Source organism: Poeciliopsis prolifica, unplaced genomic scaffold (genome assembly GCF_027474105.1).
Source record: "Poeciliopsis prolifica strain line A6 unplaced genomic scaffold, Auburn_PproV2 SCAFFOLD117, whole genome shotgun sequence".
Lineage (NCBI taxonomy): Eukaryota > Metazoa > Chordata > Actinopteri > Cyprinodontiformes > Poeciliidae > Poeciliopsis > Poeciliopsis prolifica.
The window spans coordinates 652472-669150 of NW_026562492.1; the positions used below are offsets into that span (position 1 = coordinate 652472).

At 36.7% G+C, this 16679-nt stretch overlaps 1 protein-coding gene across 2 annotated transcripts in view; it reads left to right on the top strand.

Annotated features, from left to right (window-relative positions):
• Nucleotides 1-14714, top strand: part of large1 (LARGE xylosyl- and glucuronyltransferase 1) — a 44047-nt gene extending 29333 nt beyond the window's left edge. For both annotated transcript variants that reach the window (XM_055024252.1, XM_055024253.1), the window contains 2 exons: nt 5897-6092; nt 11038-14714. In XM_055024252.1, the coding sequence (XP_054880227.1) occupies nt 5897-6092; nt 11038-11235 (394 nt within the window). In that variant the 3' untranslated portion in view covers nt 11236-14714. The remainder of the gene's footprint in view (nt 1-5896; nt 6093-11037) is intronic.
• The last annotated feature ends 1965 nt before the right edge of the window (nt 14715-16679 follow it).

The window sequence follows — 16679 nt, forward strand, 5'->3', positions numbered from 1 at the left end:
ATATGATTGCAATTGTATTTCTGTATGTGATGACAACATCTGACATACACACATGAAAACCAGAGGGCAGCAGATCATGTGAAAATATAATATTTGTGTCATTCTCAATACTTTTGGCCATGACTGTATTGTTGTTAAATTCCTCCGCAGCAGAACCAAGGAAGCTGTTGTATGAAAAGCATGGGGGGAGAAAGAAGTACTTTTACATGGGAAACTGATATATTTTGATCATGACTACCCTTCCCATAGTGCAAGGAATACTCTGAAATTAAATGGGTCCTGAAGCAGAGATTTGCTTCCAGACCTTCCCTGCTAAACTACAACTGTAGCTTAGCAGGGAACCTACATTTGTTCTCCACAAGACAGCAGCAGAGGTGACGAAGGACATGATCGAGGGTGGTTTGCCTGTTCACTTGATAAAGCCAAAGGAGAGCCTGGCTGAGTAACTCTCCTACACCACCTGGAAGAAGATTGGCTTGAAATAGTAAATACCAGGAGAGGAAAATTGAGGTGGTAACTTCATTGTCAGCTGTTGCTAATAAAGTTTAAGCATTGTTAATGTTTTTGCTTAAGAATCTGCAAATAATGTTTCCTTTGCATGTTTTAGTGTTGAGTGACAACTATGCAGTCTTTGTAGAATTTAAAATGAACATGAAGTTGAGTCACAGAGACATTGGAAATTACTAATATTGCCTCCTCTTACCCATAATACCCCATCAACTGCATATAATGCTTTACTAATTCTTAAATATATTTTATCAAAAATATAATTAATCGTTATATTAAAAGCAACAGGCTACATACACTACGTTGTGGAGTTTCATTTTGTATAGCATAAATATTTGAATAATTTACAATTCTTTCTTCTGTTGTTCTATTCTTTTTTTAAAAATCCTGAATTCAATGAAACATTTTCCCTTTTATACCCATTTTATCCATCTTAATTAATAAATTTATTCCAAAGCATATAAGTTTTCAATATCAACAAATGTAACTAAGAGAATTTCTTTATTTACCTGAGCCTTTATTTCGTTTTCTAAACAAACAATTGGATCCACAGCTGTCCGTTCACTCCTAAAACCACTCTAAGGAGATAAAAAACCTATTTTTTTCCTTTTCATAGATTAATCTCTTAGTTCTCATTCTCTCCATCAATTTACATCAATTAGATGTAAGAGCTGTAGGCCTATAACTTTTCATCTCTACTTTATTCTTACTTGGCTTTACTATTGGTACAATAACTGAATGTTTCCAACTGGAGGGCAATTCAACATGTTCTCATATTTTATGGTATAACTTTAGAACAACTTCTTTAACAGCATCTGATAACTGCTCAATCATCCTGTAGCATACGCCATCTTTACCTGAAGATGTATTCTTAACTCCAATCAAAGCTCTATTCATTTCAAATAATGTAAAATCTTAATTTAAAACACCTCCATCTCTCTCTTTCCTATTTAAAATCTCTCTATTATCTTCAATGATTTTCAATCTCCATGATAATTCTTCATTTGATAAATTTTGACAACTATGCAGTTTCACAAAGGACCTAGCAAAAATCTCTGCTTTTCCTTGTTTTTTATAACTTCACACTGATTATCTTTTATTATAGGTAAAGAAAAATCCCTTCTGATTCCTCCCATCTTTCTAATCGTTCCCCAGATCTCATTTAACATCTGTTACAATTGTACTACAAAAACCCCTCCAATAATTCTTTTTATATAATTTAACTATTCTCTTAATTTTAGACTGTGCTTTTTGTATAATGTTGAATTATCAAATGAATTATTTAATTTCAACCTTCTAAATGTTTTAATCCTAATATTAATAGCTTCTTTACATTCATTGTTCCACCAAGAAACCATTTTCTTTTTCTTTTTTTAATCCAGTAGATTTGCCATTGGCCTTTTCTGCAGATTCACATATTATATATATAATAATTGAATTTAATTCTTCAATATCATTGCTTAAATTTGACAATCTCCATAAGTTTGTCACTCGCTATCTTATTATACATGACCAAATTAGCCCCCCTCATTCTCCATTTAGGATACCAAACCCTCTGATGCATGAATTATGAATCCTTGGGTCAAGATTTTTTTTAAAAATGTGTTTTTACTCTTCTTAGGGCATGAAAAAAACAAATATGAACTTCTTTTTCAAAAATTGTATTTTTCCAGGAAGTTACAGAAATGTCCACTAGAGTGGACTACATGCGCTTCAGCACTCAACACTGAAAAGTATGAACTTAACTGAAGAATAATTTCATCTGAGTTTTATCATGAATCCATGACCACATATTTCATTGTGGGCTTTGAAAAGCACTTGAACATGCTTACATACACTCTAATATTCTATAGCCCTTCAGTTAATCCAAACCAAGAGAACAATCTTCATCAAACAGCTGCATCTCCAGAACTCCTCTTCTAACTTCTCTCCTAACTCATTTTCCTAACTCCTAGGCTACATGTAAATTGGCAAAGCATCCGGGGCACATGGCACTGCATGCAGATGTCTTTGATCTTCACGATCTGATCAATGAGATCTAAGAAAAACAAATACCTAAAAAAATAAATTGATTCTCTTCCATCAACATTTACTCTTCTTTCTCCTAGAAAAGGTATCAAGTCTCCATCAAAGTTATTGTCTTAGACTTTCCAGACATATTTGCGGGGTTGAGTGCAGGCATTGCCCTTGTGAACTTTTCTCTGAGCATGTACCATGTGGACATTTTTCTCAGCTCCCTCATCTTGCTGACGTCCCTCTGCATCCTGTCCTTCATCAACCTGGCCCTTGTCATCTCTACTTTCAGCCTCCTGACTATCTGCATCTCCTTCATCATCCATATCTCTAATATCTGTAGTGTTCCCTGGCAGCCACTCCTCATCACTGCTGTCATTACACTTGTCATCAGAGGAAATTTTCTCGACTATTCTATAATGATCCTTTTTCTTTGCTGCACTTGGTGCTCTAAAAGTTTGAGAAAATTATCATTTACTAACACAAACTACAATTGATCTGCATAAAAAATTATATTTTTAAAACTAACAGATATACTCAAAATGAATTTAATTGCAAGCAAACCAGTGATAATGAAAGATAAATCAACTACATGACTTATGTGAAAAAATATAGTCAGCAATGCATAATGTCCACTGTGATGGACTCATAATTAATCACAATTTTCTACTTACATGAAACAAAATTTTCCAAACTAAGTTTATAATATTGTTACCTAGATACTCCCTATGCATGTCAGCATATATTTTTTACTCCGAGAATAGACGGTTGAGAGGATATTTGAGAGGATATTCCTGGAGTGGTCATCTAGTGTGTCTGTCTGCCGGCCAACTTGGACTCCGATGACATTAACTTGTAGTTACAACACATTGCCACTGAATTGACCTCAGTAGAGGGGGACAGTAAAGAGTATTCTAAGGACTGATATGCAATTTCACCATAGAAACAACTGCATTTAGAAAACAATGCCTTCTAAACAGCTGTCCACTGTAGTGGCCACTATGCACCAGAGGGTAAACTACTACCTTAAAATGATGCAACTTAAGCAGAATAGGATAATGCTCCCTTTCAAGGGAGTTATCATTAATTACTTCCCATTGACTAATTCTTGCTATCTGATCTGACACTATAGGAAGATCGATTGCAGATTCTGCTCCATTACATCAAGTACCTCTTCTGTCATTTAGACAAATTAACTATAACCATCCAAAAGCTCCTCAATTATGTTCCCATTTTTATCAGTTCTTTACTTCCCCAAAAGGTATTATGAGCATTAAAATATTTAAAATATTTCTTCCATTTTCCTTCACATAAATACTATCAAGATTTTCACTACATTTTTTTTACAAGTGGTATAAAAATATTCTGTGAATTTTGATTTACTAATCCATACCTCAACCCCTATAACTTCTATTTCTTCATTTATATTCAAAATTCTATAACTGATACCCTGCTGAACAAATATAGCAACACCTCCTCCTGCATTTGGATCTCCGTCTTTACGTTGTGCTGTGTATCCATTAAGAATAAAATCAAGTGATGGTTTTAACCAGGTTTCTGGAATGCAGACTATATTTGGTTTAACATTCTGTCTTTCAATAAAATATTTAAAATCTTGGCCATTAGCAAGTAAGCTTCTTGCATTCATTCCACTGTGATATGGATAAAACCATCAAATTTCACCATTACTGGATTGCTGACTTTCATTTATCCCAGTTGTTAAAACTTCACTGATTGACTGAAAAGACAAGTCTTCCATCTCAAGGTATTTTTCTGCTGCTTTATTATTTTAATTTGCTCTGTTCGGCTATCTGTCTGTGCTGAACAATTTATTACTTCCACAATAAATGCAACAAATGTCTTCTTCTCCACAATCATTGTATTTTGACTCTTCAGTTGCTCTGTTTTTTGAGATGGAGTTTGGTGCACAGAAATACTTTTAGAATTAACATTTAAATTACTTACATGCATATGTAACTTTTCCTTTGTGTGTATATTTTGTACCTGCACTGCTCTTTTGTGAGCTTCACATCATTTAAATGCAGCACTATGTTCCCCGCCACAATTACAACACTTTAACTTAGTTCCTTCAGAACATTTCCCACACTCATGCTCCCCTCCACACTTTGCACACCTGGCTTTAGCTCTGCAAACAGCAGCAGTATGTCCAAACCTTTGACATTTATAGCATCTGGTTGATGGAGGAATGTAATGCCTTATTGTACAACCGACATACCTAATCATCACCTTTTCGGATAATCTGTCCTCTTCTAGGACTAATGTAACTGACTTACTAGGACTTTTAGCTCCTTCTCTTGTAACAAACAAGCGTTTCACCTTAATCACCCGAGCCCCTTTCACATTTCCTTTAATCTCTTCCACATCATTTGATACTCCAGATATTACTCTGAGTCATCTAATTCTTCACATTCATCCATCACAGTTCCTTGTTTAAAGTAATCTACACTTAACTCCAAATTACACCTCTGTCACTTTAAATATACTTTTTTAAAGTGTATCAAAAATATATATATTTTTTAAAAAGTACTAGAAGCATGTTTCTAAAAGTGTATTAGTTCACACTTTTAATATAATCTGCATAAGTATACCCACTTGATAACATATTTAAAGTGTTCTTCAAAAAATACAGTATATTTAAAAAATAATTTCATATACTAATGTATACTATATTTTCACCAGGGTACACTCCATTCGCATCAAAAAATTATCCTTAGAAGAGCAAATTATCCTTAGAAGACCACTTCTTCTAAGGATAGCACCCAAAGCAAAGTGATTTTTTTCTTTCCACTTAATTTTATATGAATATGATTGGATTCAGCACTCTGAATAACCAGTGGCTACCACTGATTATGGGTGGTGTTATTGTCTTCGGCACATCTGTCCAGTCAGCAGTCTTCCCCATGATTGTGTCCTACTGACCCAGACTGATAGTCCATTTACAGCAGTCTCTCAAACTTTGGTCCCTGGAACACTGGCGGTTCGCTGGCACACCTTAGTGATCCGCAAGGTACTGCATGTAAACAACTATTTATTGTTATTTACCATAACATGAGCTCAAAGTGACACAACAGTTTGCTTATAAAACGATTGTGGTTAAAAATAATGAAAACTGGCTTATGTTATTTGGCTTATGGATGTGCCAACTTTGTAATCAAAACAGCAGTTATGTTAAATATGAAACTAAATAAATTTTGCAATGTAGGGGTCCTTACCTGTTATTTTCTTGTTCATAGTGATATAGTAAAAGCATTGTCATAAAGCAGTTATCAAATATAATTTGGTTTATAAAAAAATTGTTTTTTGCAGCTCATTGCATTGTCTAATTTCTCCTCTTTTCATTCTCTGATCCTTGTAGATACCATGTGTGGACCAAAGGCCATGCGCCAACTAACTTTGCCAAATGGCGGACAGCCACCACACCTTACAAAGTGCTGTGGGAGGCCGATTTTGAGCCCTATGTGATGGTGAAGAGAGACAGTCCTAAGTATGACCGCCGTTTTGTGGGCTTTGGCTGGAACAAGGTGGCTCATATCATGGAGCTTGATGCACAGGTTATTCATCACTTTCTTTTTTTTACATAAAATGAAATGATTAAGCTAAAAAAATGTAATTCTTTTGTTATAAATAGTTCCGTTTGAGGAAGTTTTTCTCAGTTATTTTTTCTTCTGCACAGCTTGAATACTTTGAAGCTACTACTAATTTCTCTTGGAATAATGTTAATCGGAATCACTTTTTTCCTATTGCCAGTAAACAAGTTCACTGGCTAAGTATTTTATCCAAAAATGAATAAAAAATATTATTATTAAAAACAATAAACTAAAATATGAAAAAGGAAAAATACACAATATGTATACACATTCTGATGTATACATATTCTGAGTAGCAGGTGGATAAAGTGACTGCTATATTAGAGTAATTTAACAATTGTTCGTCAGTGTGATGGATGAGGAAAAGAAACAGTTTTTGTGGTGGGAAGTTCTGGTCAGGATGAACCATAGTCTCTTGCCTAAGGGGGCGAGTTTAAATGGGCTGTGTCTGGTGTGAGAAAGGTCATCCACAATCCAACCTGCACGACCTAGAGTCCTTGAGGAGAACAGGTCCTTTTTACAAGTCAGAGGTTTCAGACGATGACTTTCTCAGCAGTGCACACAATGTGTTGTAATCTATAGCTATCCCTGGTTGTGGCTCAATTTGTTCTATTTAAGTGAAACATGGACTTGTCCATCAGAAAAGCCCTTGATTCCTCCCTCATTTGGACAAGGAGGGACTTCAAACTGCTTTCTGTGAAGTGGAGTCAATCTTTAACAGTAGACCTATTACACTCAAATCCACCAATCCAAATGATCTGGAAGCTTTAACACTGAACCACCTTCTACTCAAGTCTAACCCAAGCTTACAACCTGGTTTGTTCCAGAAAGGTGACCTTTATGTGTAAACAGGATCGCTGTAAATAGGATAGGGGGGAGTTAGGACAATTCCAAGGGCCCCTGACCCACAGGGGTTGCTCTCACAAAAAATTGTTTCTATATCTTACAGAAATAGAAAAATATCAGGGGCCCCATCAATTACAAAATTAATCATAGTGGGTTTTTTTATTGTTTTAGCAGAAAAAAGAATAATTTTATCCCTCCCCGACCAAAAAGCACACATTTATATTTGCCCTGAAAACCCTCCTGGAGCCACATGAAATAGTTAATTCCTGCCTAGCGTGCTTGACAGTGACCACCAGCAGTCAGAATAAGTCAGAATGGCTATGGCAGTTACTATGTTGCCTAGAAAAATAATAGTCAGGTTTTCAAAAAGAGAAAGGGAAAAAGACAAGAGTGTCAATTTATAGCCCAGTTTTTCTCCGAAAGAGGTGGGTAGACTGTGTGAGATTAGCAATCATTTCGCATAATTAGCTTGGTTTCAGACTACAGTTTGCCTCCATTTCACTAACATTAAATTAATTCAGGGAAGAATTTAACAACATATTTCACTTGTCCCTGTACCTCTTACCACACTTAACAACAGCATACCAGCATAACCCCTCCCCTCTGTCCCAGTAAAAAAGGTGAGGAACTCTATGTCCAGTGACAATATAGTTAGTATCATTACAGGAGTCTGTGGATTTTTTTCTGTTTCTCCATTCTTTTTACAGTTACACACACAAAAAAACAATGTATTTATTACTCAAAAATTCAAACAATTTTTTAAAAATTTTCCATTAGCACACTTAGCAGTGAGTGAATGAGTTGATTGACAACGCTAAGACCCTCCTCCTGGTTCTGATTGTTTTTGGTTTTTTTGGTCAGAACGATGCATTTCTTTAGAAAGCAGTAGCAAATCAGAGAGGAGGTGGAGGAGATTGATCTTTTCATCTGTTTCATAGCAAACTGTCACAACATGGTGACAACTTTAACAAATGTGGAAAAAACATATTTTTAATTAAAGTTATATTCTGCAGCTTGAACAAAATGCAACAATAGCATTTTTTGAGAAGTCTGAATTGCTTCATGTATATTTTGCACATTGCCTGTAACTTGCTGGTGGAGAGAGACATTTCAATAAGCTAAAACTAATTTTAAAAAGTGTAAGCAACCTATTTGCATGCTGTATGTGGACTGTTGCATGCAAAATTCACCAGCAGTGAATACGGTGCTAGTATCAGTATTGGGCCAAAGAAACCAAGGCAGTTGCAAGCCTTTAAAATTGTGTCACAAAGACATGCCTTCTTTGACATAACTCTTTGACTTGACTTTACCACAACCAGCAAGCACTCAGGTATTATGTAACTCATTCTTCTCTCAAAGGTTCAATCTTTTAACACAATGTCATGTTCTACAATGTCTGTTTCACCAGAGTTTTTCTGGAACATATTTGATTTGCACACATTTCTCACCAGAGCTGGTTTTTCTTCATAAACTTGGTTCAAATCCAGAAACAGAGGTGGGGGTTTTGGCAGGTGTTGATTATCCTGTTCCTCCTCCTCTGTAACTTCCTGAATAAGAAAATCATTTGCTTTCTGGTCTGAGGTTGATCTGGAATGGCAATCTTTCAGATTGTTTATCCCAATTTGTTCTGGATTTCATATGACCCTTGCCATTTTGTTAACAGCATACTGTCAGCACTTGGACAGTGAGCAGTCCTATCCAATGCTGTCTGGCAAGGAATGAAAGATCTCTGGCAAGGTAACTGATCGTACCAGGCTTTTTAATGAAGCTTACAAACTTCCTTATAAGCTTGGCCCAATGCTGTCATTCTTTCCGGTCATTCCTGCATCTGAACAACATAAGAGACAGCAGTTTACAGCTCAGTCTCCTGGTCCGGATCATAAAAGGTCAAGGCAAAGTGGTTGCAAAAATCCCTCTCTTTCTCGTCCGAGATCTGGTTAATGCAATGCTGCAGTTCAACAAGTCACAAAACACAAGCAGATCTTAACCCAGCACTGCTGGAAATGGTAGATTCTGAGCAACACAAAGATGACAAGATGTCCATGTACTTTTAATGTCCATGTCTGCTGTTGGACATGGTAGCTCATATCCTTGAATGGCACAGACAGAGATTGTTTTTATATTAACCTTGTTTGCTGGAACAAAATTTCTCTGCACAACAGTGCAGAGAACTTTCTGAATTAAGTACTTCCTGAATTAGTACTTTCTGAATTAATGAGGGCCTTTTATTGTGTATTGAGGAGCTTATGCAAGCTAGTGGTGCCCCGACTGCAATAAGGTTGATAACAAAAGGCCCTCAACTTCAGTTGAGGTTGTCTCAAACTCCATTTCAGATTCCACACTTTGTCTGGGTTATTTTTATAAAATTCTTCGGGCACATTGATTTTGTGTGACCCTCCATCCCACACAAATCACAGTCTTCGCTGGGGATCTTGATGGCACATTTAGACACTCTTTGGAGGTTTACTCCCCCCTACCTTTTGGTAGTGGGGAACAGGTTTTGAAACACCCCTCATTTTCCATGCTGTGTATGACTCCATGGTTGTTCCTTTTTCTGTGCAGCCACAAACATATCACATCATGCAGGAGACAGCATTCTCAAGTATTGTTCTGAAATGATTATTTCACCAACCTCATGCATATTTTTTTTCCTTTGGCATTACCCACTTTCTATACAACTCCTCTAATCTTGCATATAGTTCTTTTAAATTCTTGTCAGTTTTACTTCTAGTGATTGAAATCTCAATATAGGATTGCTTACCTAACTTTATCATACTCCAAAGATCAATTATGTTGGTCAAAGTTCCATTTATTTCAGCCATTGCTGATGACAAATACTCTCCTCAGATGCTTTGGAGTGTGAGCAAATAGAGGGCTACAGTAGCTACCTTGTCCCTATGGTGTTGGAAGGCATTTCTTTGGTCCTCCTCGCCCTCAAAGTGCTAGCCAGAGGTGTCCTGACTGCCTTAAGGTACCAAATTGAGCAAGGAGGAATGGGAGGTCTCCTTGCACAATGACCTCAAAATGACCTCCAGCAGGCCACTAAAGTTCCAACCCAAATTGTCAGAAACAGTCTCTATGAGGTGTTGTTGGAGCCCATGGAGAAATCCCTCACACCACCCTATATGTGCCTTCGCCTGTAAGCTCATGCATATGTAGGGCCTGTGCTTACAGCCCAGTACCGTGCAGGATGATTGCCATGTACTAGGGAACACCAAAATGCAACATACTCCAGCATGGCTAGTTTTGTGATGGGTCAGTCGTGATATGGGTTTGCATTTCTTTTGGTAGCTGCACAGCCCTCCTAGCAAGTCAGAGGTTCCCTGGATGCCATAAGGTATCAGGATGAGATTCTCAAACACATTGCAAGACCATATGTAGGTGCAGTGTTCCTTTTTATGCATCACAATGCTAAACCTCATGTGCATGTCAGCAGTTCTTGTATGATGAATTGGCTTGCCTGTTCCCCAGACCTGAATCTAATTCAGCACATCTAGAACATTATGTTTCGGTCAATCCCCATCTTCATCACATCATAGACTACCCAGAAACTACCTGATATTCTCTGATCAGATCTGGGAAGAGATCCGTAAGGAGAACATCTGCTGTCTCATCAGGAGCATGCCCAGATGTTGTAGGAGCATGCTTGACAACGCAATTTGGAGGCCATATACTCTACTTAGCCTCCTCTAGTCTTGAAGAACATTCACTATTAGTTTCCATTTTCATACTGAGTATGAAGTCCTAGTGTAATAATTTTGATTTATGTTGATTATTTTTGTGTTGCTTTTCTCTTGATCATTTACACTGTCTTAAAGTTTTTAATGAAAATATTTAATTTATTGAGATCTAAGATGTTATTTTAATGATCCCTTTAATTTTGTGAGCAGTGTTTGATACAGTGTTTGAGAGTGAGGTCTTTATATCCAATAAATCTTTCAAGAATTTTATTGTTTTGTTCAGTTCATGTACCATTTAATTTTCAAATGTTTTGACTCAACCAGGTTTTGCCAGCGATATTTACAGTAACTGCAATGTTCTTTCTCTCTCTCTCTGTCTCCAGGAGTATGAGTTTGTGGTCCTGCCAAATGCCTATATGATTCATATGCCCCATGCTCCCAGCTTTGACATCACAAAGTTTCGCTCCAATAAGCAGTACCGGGTCTGCCTTAAAACCTTGAAGGAGGAGTTCCAGCAGAACATGTCTCGTCGCTTTGGCTTTGCTGCTCTGAAGTACATGACAGTTGAAAATAACAGCTAGTCAGCACTCCAGGCTCAAACTCCTCTGAAGAAGAACTACTCCAGTTCATGGGGTAGGAAAATATTCATGGGGTAGGAAAGTTAAACACACAATTGAATTACTTAAATGGGGCCCTTTGGATTTTGTGAGACTTGAGAACCTGAAACTTTAAAAGAAGATTTTAGTCTGAGCAACCTTGACATATTTTATGATTATGTGTGAGTAGAAGTGATGATTATTGAGGATTGCTCTTTTGTGGTGACAGACTGTGTGGGCCAACTGTGCAGTTCATCATGAACTCGGAAAGAAGAGGAGAGAATTAATGTCTTATCACATTTCTAAGACCACTGACATATTTTGTGGCTGTAAAATGATATTGTGAGTGAGTGTATCTTTCCTTCAGGACAGAGCTTAGGAAGAGCTGTGAAAAAAGAGGAGCTGAAGAAACCACCACAGATTAATTGATAGAAGGCCAGATGAAGCAAAGCAGGAAATACGTCCCAATAATTCAGAAATCTCTGGAGGGGTTTCCTCTCATTTTGAATCAGACATTAGTGTTTTCTTCCCTTTGCCCTGGTGTCAGGCGCCACCATTATAAACCAGAGTAGGTTATTTTTAGATGGCCATGTCATGGTTTCAGCTAGCCTTCCTCTGCATTTCCGCTCAAAAAAGTTTTCACTTCCAGCACTCACTCTTTCTAGTCTTGCTCCCCTTGAGTTGAACCTGCTCAATTTTTGACTAGGGTAGAACAGAAGAAGTTCACCACAAAATCAATAATGTCAATTTTATTGACGTCAATTTTCGGTGACTGACGATAGTGGGGGTCTCAAAAACATATATTTCATGGACTATATCGTTAGTTTAAGTGACATTGCTTTTAGGTACCGGTTTTTTAATTTCTCAAACTACAGTTTCTTTTGCATATTTTTGATTTTTGAATATAGTCATTCAGTCTATATTGGCCACAATTCCAAATATTGAATCAATATTAACAGCCAAATCATTCGGATCGGCAAATCTCTCTTCACAGTTGTTGGCAATTTCCGGTTAGCTTCTTAGTGTCAAACTGAGAGGATTACATACACAAACGTTAGCGTTTAGATGAAATTTAAAACCTTAGCACCGTCCACGCCTCCAACAAGTAATCATTTCTCAACCAAGCTGTTGAGAAATGAAAAACTCATTTCAACATTTCAACAGTACTATGCTGTACAAAGCAAAGTATAGTAGAAGGAACTGGTTTTTATCCAGGCCCCAGGTTTTAGCTGCAGCTCAGCTGAATGCATAGAACCAACAAGTTGCATTTTTTCCTGCTTGCATTAAAGTAATAATAATCAAGGCATCATTTCAATTAAACTGAGATGAGAGTTTGGAATTTTTTTCTTTAAAATTTTTTTCAAAAAGTGGAAGGTTCTTCAAGGAACCAGTGTTTTTTGTCTTTTAAATCATATATTCCCCCGGTTTCTGCTTTCTTACAGAAAGAAGTGAAAGTCAGAATGAAATTGTGTAGTATCCAGATTTTGAATTCATGGCTATGAAGACACAAATAACTATAGCAGTAGAACACAAAGTTCTACTGCTGAATTTTAGCTCAGCAGTAGAACTGGATTTCTACTGTTAAAGATTTATCGCATGATGTAACCTGACCTTCAGAGTGTGGTCAGTGCACAATTTTTGGAGAAGGTTATAAAGATGTTAAATGTTTTATGTAATAAATCTAATCATCACACTTATCTCTTTCCTAACAATTGACAGGGATGAACCACTGTACACCATGTGTTACAGGCCTCATGGAGTGGGTATACATGGGGGTCGCCTGTAAATTATTGAAATCAGCAAAGACTTGAGACCCCCACTAAAACGTATATTTCATGGACTATATCATTAGTTTAAGTGACATTGCTTTTAGGTACCGTTTTTTTAATTTCTCAAACTATAGTTTCTTTTGCATATTTTAGATTTTTGGTATTGGAAAATCTGCAAATAGGTGAATCCTCAAATACTGAATAGGCGGGGTTCTATCGTACCATGGTTTTCATCCATCCATCCATGCATTTTCTTACACTCTTATCCCTAGTGGGGTTGGGAGGGGTGCTGGTGCCTATTTCCAGCGAGACATTTCAGATGAGAGGTGGGGTACATCCTGGACAGGTCACAGTCCACTGACAAACCACAATGCATCCAAGCACTCACACCAAAGGAGAATTTAGAGAACCCTATTAACCTCACAGTCATGTTTTTGAACTGTGGGATGAAGCTGGAATACCTGGAGAGATGTCAGGGAGTTTCTCCTCATACTTTTCTTAAGAGTTTAATTCTCTGTAATAAATACCAGAGACATTTTATGAGTGATCGACTCTCCCATCCATTCCTTCAGTGCATGACTTCTCACTCATTTTATTTTATTTCATTTTCAAGATGAAAAAGTCAGCTCTTTGGAAAGTCATTAAGGGAAAATCAGAATAGAAAGCAAAGAAGCATTTTGTTCTTTACTTTTATGGTGAAACTTTAAAAGTTCAGTTAGCATGAGCAAGCCTGACACTCTGCAGACTTTAGGGTTGCTCTCACAGGGGGAACGGTCTCTGATGATCAAAAATCATCTGATGGACAGTATCTGATGGATGATTTTTAGCTGTCAGATACCATTCCACCCCCCTGCCACATAGGGGGAAGAACAGTACCTCATGGGTAACGTTGAGGATTACAATGCATTCCCCTGGTCTTAGGTTATAGAGCGCTGTATGGAGTATAATGTAATATCTATATCTATTTATGTCTTTATATCAGAATACCTGTATTCTGATATAGATATAAAACAAACATTTATTTGTTGTTCTCCAACTAATGAATGCATTTTCTTCCAAAAACATGATTCGTAGAAGAGAAAACTGTTAGTGTGGCATAATTAAAGTAAATTTTGTTTGTTTCAGGTAAAACCTGACAAATCCTCTCTGCATTGGATCCTCTCAGTGAGTTTTTCATAAGGATATCAAAATGAGCAGTTACTTTTGGCAGTTCTCGTTTGCAGAAGTTTTATTTAGGAGAACTTAAAAAATGCTGGAACTCTGATTGATGTAGTCCAAATGAGAGTCAATTGTCAGTTAAACATTCTGGTCCTTTAAGTTACTTTTTTCAAAAAGTGTTCCATGTTTAACTGAGTGAACATGTTTTAAGGGTTGCTATGAGATTCACTCATGTTGTGACAATCAGATATGATTTGGAGATTCAGCTGAGTGCTGAGTCAATATGTACTGTGGTGGTTCTCTTTGGGTGCTGGTGGCTTTTCCCTCCCTCTGTTATTGTGACTGCATTCACCCTATGAACTTATGATACAAGACTACCATTTTGTTAATTTAAAACTGTTTCAAAAAGATGTGTGAGGGATTGCTATGTCTGATGCTCAGTATATGTGCATTTAAATTTGCAACATTGAGCAAGTTTGTGTTGTGAAAGTAGGACAGACCTCAGCTGTTACCTTAATAAAAGCAGAATAAAGCAAAGTGCTGCTGTTTATTTATTCACTTTTCTCTCTCTACATACATACACTATAATGCCAAAAGTATTTGCACACCTGCCTTGACTCACATATGAGCTTAAGTGACATCCCATTCCTAATCCATAGGATTCAATATGATGTTGGTCCATCCCATAATTAAAATCCAATTAAATAAAGTTTGACTGCTAGGGGGAGGAATAATAATAAAGAAAACACAAATATAACTAAATGCACTTGAGTGTTCCCCAACAAAAACACACTCACACAAAAATCCCTGATGAATGAAGCAAAGAAAAGTCTTCCACTAGTCTTCTGACTAGTGGAAGAGAACAGCCTGGCACCCAGGGACAGCATAGGTCCTTTTATTTTACAAACAAGCCAGAGCGCTGGACGATAAAAACTCCCCTTCCCTAGACAAAAACCCCCCAAAATAAAGAAAATGCTTTGATCAATAATAACTATCCAGAAAAGAAATTCTAAACTAATATAACACTGAAATTGAAACAAAACTAAAACAGTAGCAGGCCAACCTGCACACAAAAGAGACAGAGTTAGACAAGCACCATAAGTAGCCAGATAATAATAATAAACTGCCTTTACCTTCTCTAAACTGAAAGAGTCAATGGAACTCTGTACATCTCTCTAAGAGTAAATAATCAAGTGGAGGCATCAGAAATAATTCTAACCCGCCTCACGCTTAATGTTCAATATACCTCCAGCTGAATCAGCCTGGGCTCTGATCCCTTCAGCGATCTACTGATCTTTTAATTGTAAATGCCGATTACCTGTCTCCCTAATAAACCAGCTGCGCTCCAACACACCGTCTTTCTTATATGGGAAAGAGGAAGTGTGCGCAGCACCATACTTCTGGGACAAGATGCCCCTGCCACACTAGGATCTGACTTTTAGGAGTGCAGTAGGACTAAGGCCTGAGAGAAGTTATTTGTCAGTGCATTTTTCTAAAAGTCACTGCTTATTTACATACATTCACATTAGAAATTAAATAGTTTTGTCCAACTAAAATTTAACATCTATATGCAGGTCTGGAAAAAATTAAGAGACCACTGCATTGAACCCCATTGAAAATCTCCTACTTATTCCTCCAAATATTGATTTCTGAACTCTTCTGAGTTAAAACATTAGTACAGTTTTTGTCTTATTAACTTGTTTTCTTTGCATTATTCAAGGTCTGAAAGCATTGCATCTTTTTTTCATTATTTTGACCTTGTCTTATTTTCTGTAAATAAGTACTAAGTTTTTGCTTGGAATATCAGAAACATGTTCTCAGTAGTTCAACAATCTTCATTTTACTTAAACATGTATAGAGTCAAATCAGAGGAATGATAGCTTTTTCCAGAGCTGTAAATATATGAAACAGAATCAGACTATATCATATCTCCCAACATCTGCTACAATTAATGAGATACATGCAGCTCTAGAGTCACACACTCCTGGTAGGGTCTCCTGCCCCACAAATTAAAATAAAATCTACTCAATACTATGCATTTCATTTGACGAACATTTTATTCAAACCATGGGATTAATAAACCTAAAACCAGTTTATTATCAAGGTAAAAGGTAAAATTAATGACTAGTTCTTACTAGTTCTTAACACAAACTTTATTTGAAAATCATACTTAGAAATTGCATTACTGTAACAGTCCAACCAGCAAAGAACAAGGACAAAGGCATATATAAAAAAATAATTTCTAAATAATTTTCCCAAAAGATCTTACAAAAGACTTTCTACAACAAATCTCAAAAATATAAGAAAAATAGGCCTATAAGAAATCAACTAAAGCATACCAACTTAATATGACAAACCAGAAACTGACCTCACACAATGAACACACAGGGGAATTTATGCACAAAGGCTAGCCTACACAAACGAGGAGGGTTGGGGGAGAAGACAAAGACATAAATTTACAGGTACATAAACATAAATAACGAATTCAAATCAAAACATTAA